General features: G+C 40.4%; 1 protein-coding gene across 1 annotated transcript; it reads right to left on the minus strand.

The window, feature by feature from the left end:
- Positions 1 to 814: 814 nt before the first annotated feature.
- On the minus strand, positions 815 to 1,610 carry LOC108787809 (claudin-8-like). Its single transcript, XM_018557455.1, has one exon. The coding sequence runs from the start codon at positions 1,553 to 1,555 to the stop codon at positions 854 to 856; it is 702 nt and encodes a 233-aa protein (XP_018412957.1). The 5' UTR covers positions 1,556 to 1,610; the 3' UTR covers positions 815 to 853.
- Between the last annotated feature and the right edge of the window lie 2,572 nt (positions 1,611 to 4,182).

The raw sequence follows: 4,182 nt of genomic DNA on the forward strand, positions 1-4,182 counted from the left end.
CAAGTCCCCCACCCCCCTCTTTTCCAGAAACATAGTTTCATTACCTGTTGGTTCTGCCAGTGGATTTAAAAAAAAATATGACTTACTGTAGCAGAGCAAGATGTCCAGCAAAAGTGGCAATTAAAGTTACAGGAAGTCCCAGTCTCAGTTGCTAAATGGTCAAAGCAACTGTCAACTAACTGTTAGGGGCATTGGCTGCTGCAGATTGGATAAAAACTGCCTGAAGGAGTCAGGAGGGTGACAACCGTCTTTGAAACATTGGGAGCTGGGGGTCACCCTATCAAAGAAGGGCTTAGATAGAGCAGAAACTGTCAAGATCAACAGTTGTCTATTACAGATTCACTCAAACAAATATATATAAAAAAAGGTAAACAACTATTTACATTTACAAGGCAAAAAAGAGAGCTATTTACATAGATTTAATACGTGGTTTATATACACTTTAAAGTGTTTTGGTTTAGATACAGTTTAAAGAATGTCTGAATTAAATATGTTACCAGAAAAAAAGATGTCTTCTCCAGTTGGTCCTCAGAAGGTGTTTGGTATCACAGTAGTCCTTTACTCTTTGGATCCCCAGGAAGCCATCAAAGTTTGTATTTTTGAAATTATAAAAATAATTCACATTCATCTCCCGTAATCCAATGAGCTTGTATAGGATAATCTTGAGGAAATGACGGCCACATGGAATGCTTTGTCCAAGCGTACAGTGTGTTGACCATTCAAAGTACCAACCAAGCATGGACAAATTGGCTATGTCAAGAAACTGTACAAGAAAACAAAAGTTCACAATGAAAAACTATTTTCATCTTTGATCACTTTTCAGTCCTTCTCAGCTTTATCAAGCTCTTGTCTTCTATATATATTCACTCCGGCTATTGCAATTTCGCCGTTCCTCTGGATGACTTGGTCTGCACTCCATCTCACATTCACGAGGTGGCACGTAGCCACAGCTGTCCTTATTGCATCTGCAGTCATATCGCCAACACATGATTATTCCTCCGATAAGAATAAAGACAATAGCAGGCCATGCCAGGAAGAGGGCTTCACCCATCTCTATCCTCACTGCTCCTCTGCATACAGCAGCATCATAGGATTTTTGGATAATGTTGCTGGTTGTCCAGGCCACTGGAATTATTATGAGGGCAGCACTTATGATATATAAGACTCCTGCTGTCAGACGCATGCAGTGTCTTGTCTCCCAGCCCTCTTTACTGCATCTGGTCAAGAGAATTCCAATAAGAGAAAAGGTACAGGCTATGAAAGTCATCACAAGAGCAAAGCCCATCAAAACTCTTCCAGCTTTTAAGTCTGTTGTCAGCGACACCATAGATTCATAACTGTTGCACAGCAAAGAGACCCGGGCATGGCTGACACAGGTTGTCCACAAGCCATCCCACCGGCTGATCCACTGTCCATCAATCCGACCATTGGCAAGTGCGTGGTTCTCTGCCAGAACAGAAATCCTCCACTGAGGCATGATCGTAATGATCCAGGTAAGAATCATCCCAATGCCTCCACAGATGATCCCAAGGATCTGAACCAAAAGCCAAGTCATGATTCCTTCACAGAACAGGGACTCAAGAATCAAAGATGACAGTCTGTCCCCAGCTAAAGTGCCAATGTTAGATGAGCATCCTAAAGCAGACCAATTTATTAACCCAGTCACGTGCAGAAGACAATAGGATGAATGATTAAGATATGACATAATATCAAAACAAGAATGGTAATTACCGCATTCAGTGGAAGTGAATGTGCTTTGCAACTGCCAGAACAAAACTCAGTGTTCTGTTATTGCCCTCTAGGTATTAATACATGCTGATTTTGTAGATATAATGAACCTTTTATACAAGTTAAGAAATTGATTCTCTTTAAATATACATTTTATGTTATTAAAGTAATAATCATTATCACACCCAAAGGCCTCAAGCTACACGTAGGCAATTAAAGCTCACTAGAAGTATAACTAAGAACTTCAACTTTGTTTAACTCATTTTCAGCTGTGCAAATGCGTGTGTAAGAAATATATTCAGCGTACGTATTGTTCACATAAAGCAGCTCAGATCCATTCACAAAAAAAACATCAATGTCATTTTATTAAAAGAAGCCTGTACTAAGGAAATAAGGAAAACATGTAGGCTTCCATAGCTAACTTTTCTTTCTAAAAGGTTTTTTGCTTGATCTAATGGCATCAACTCTGAGTCTCTAACCTGGACCATCTACAGTATACATATCAGGCAGAGCCGTAGCTAGCTCCTCTTGCGCCCGAGGCAAGAACGGAAAATTGTGCACCCCCCTCAGACGTGTGAAGTCTGTGACGTCATGTGCCCCGCCTCGAGAATGGCAGCGGGAATGCGCAGAATGCGCTTGTGGCCAAATCCAAAATAGCATAAAAAAAGTGTTTCATTTGACGAAACTAATGAAAACACTTTTAGTTTCCGTTCATTTCATCCGAAACTAATTTTTAGTGTTTGCACATGTCTAGTAATATGTGTTCATGAGTGTGTGTGTGTGTGCGCGTGTGTGTGTGTGTGTGTGTGTGTGTGATTTTCTCCTAATACCATAAATTCCTAGTCCCAGGGCTGGTATGAAATATGCTCCAAAACATAAAATAAAATAAACTATGTACGTCTCAAAACACACCCCAAAATCAAGGCTCTTTCCTTCTTCTTAAGAAACAGCAGTATAAAGCATATGGTCTGTGATGCCCACAGTGATGGGGCAATAGTAATACCATCTTGAAGAAATGGAATTCAGTAGAAGTATTTGGCATTCTTCTGTTTCTGCCATCTAAGAATAAATGCCTACTCACTTCGCTGCAGGTCGGTCGTTCACTCGGCTGCCAACGTAGTGAATAGACGCCTATATGTTAAATAGTGCATACTGTTTACTAAAACAAAGTGTATGGTACACACTTTTGCACGTGTATAATATGTGTGTGGGGGTGTTGTGCTTTTTTATTTTATATTATGTTTTTACTGGGGGGGGGGCTTTGGTGAAATATCAGGAGTCTAAACAGACCCCTGACATTTCCCTTTTGAAATAGAAAAAGAGATTGAAGACACAGAGTCCTGTGCATTTCACCCAATTAGCATGGGTTGGCTCTGGGTGGATCTGGGTGATCGGAACCTTTAACCGCTCATAGTTGTGCTGGGTCTTGGCTTGTTCTTCTATGCACAGAGGCCAGACATGGATGATTTAGGCCTAGCAGAATCAGTGCCAACCTAAAACGACCCAATGCATACACTACTTTTTTCAACCACACTACACCGCAACACACGATATTGCGGTACTGCAGGTTGTGGTGCGGTTGAGTGTTTTGTGGCCGGGAGGTGTGTTTGGGGTTCTATTCATATGAATTGCGAATGCAACCTACCTGCCACACTGCAACATATGGTAGGTCAGTTGTGTGGTACTGTGCATTAATCGCATGGAGCCGTGTGATTAATGCACGGCCTCTGTATGAACAGGCCCTTATGGTTTCAGGAAGCCAACACAGCACCGTGCCGATCCCTTCCACTATCCACAATTTGCCTGCATTGAATAGAGAAGCACAGACACCCAGTGATGACATCACTAGGTCTATGAGGTATGTAATGAAAACGGAGACATTTTATTTACAAATGTCATGTTAATAAAGTGGAGAGGGAGGAAACAGCAAAGACAAAATATAAGCAGATTAAACTTCAGCTTTAATAATGGAATTACAGTTATCCACAGGTGTCATAAATTTGATGAATGGGGGTAACAGATAGCAAAGGAGGATTATATACAAAAGTGAATAAAAAAGTAAAGAAATAAAATAATCAAAAGCTAGTACAGCCCATCTTTTTTTTACTAAGTTATAAATGGAATAAATCCATATTTTGAGTGTAATTTCAGTTTATAGCATTCCTCAGCTATCAACTGCACTTCATCGCCTTCCAAAAGTTTATGTAATGTTTAGTTTTTCCCTGCGGCAAAAGGTGCCTCAGACGTAAATTCATGAATTATTCACGTTGCTACGTTGCGTTGTTGGTATTCTTACAGCCTTGTGTTGCAAAAGTTAAAAGAATGCATCAGGAAGACATGTAGCTAAGTTCTAACTATTTAAAGCAATGGCACGTGGCACTGTTCTTAGATTCCTCCTTTTAACCAATAGTTAATGTATACTCGTTGGGAAGAACGGCTTAAAATGACTAGCTA

Source organism: Nanorana parkeri, unplaced genomic scaffold (genome assembly GCF_000935625.1).
Source record: "Nanorana parkeri isolate BGI_ZX_2015 unplaced genomic scaffold, ASM93562v1 scaffold284, whole genome shotgun sequence".
NCBI lineage: Eukaryota > Metazoa > Chordata > Amphibia > Anura > Dicroglossidae > Nanorana > Nanorana parkeri.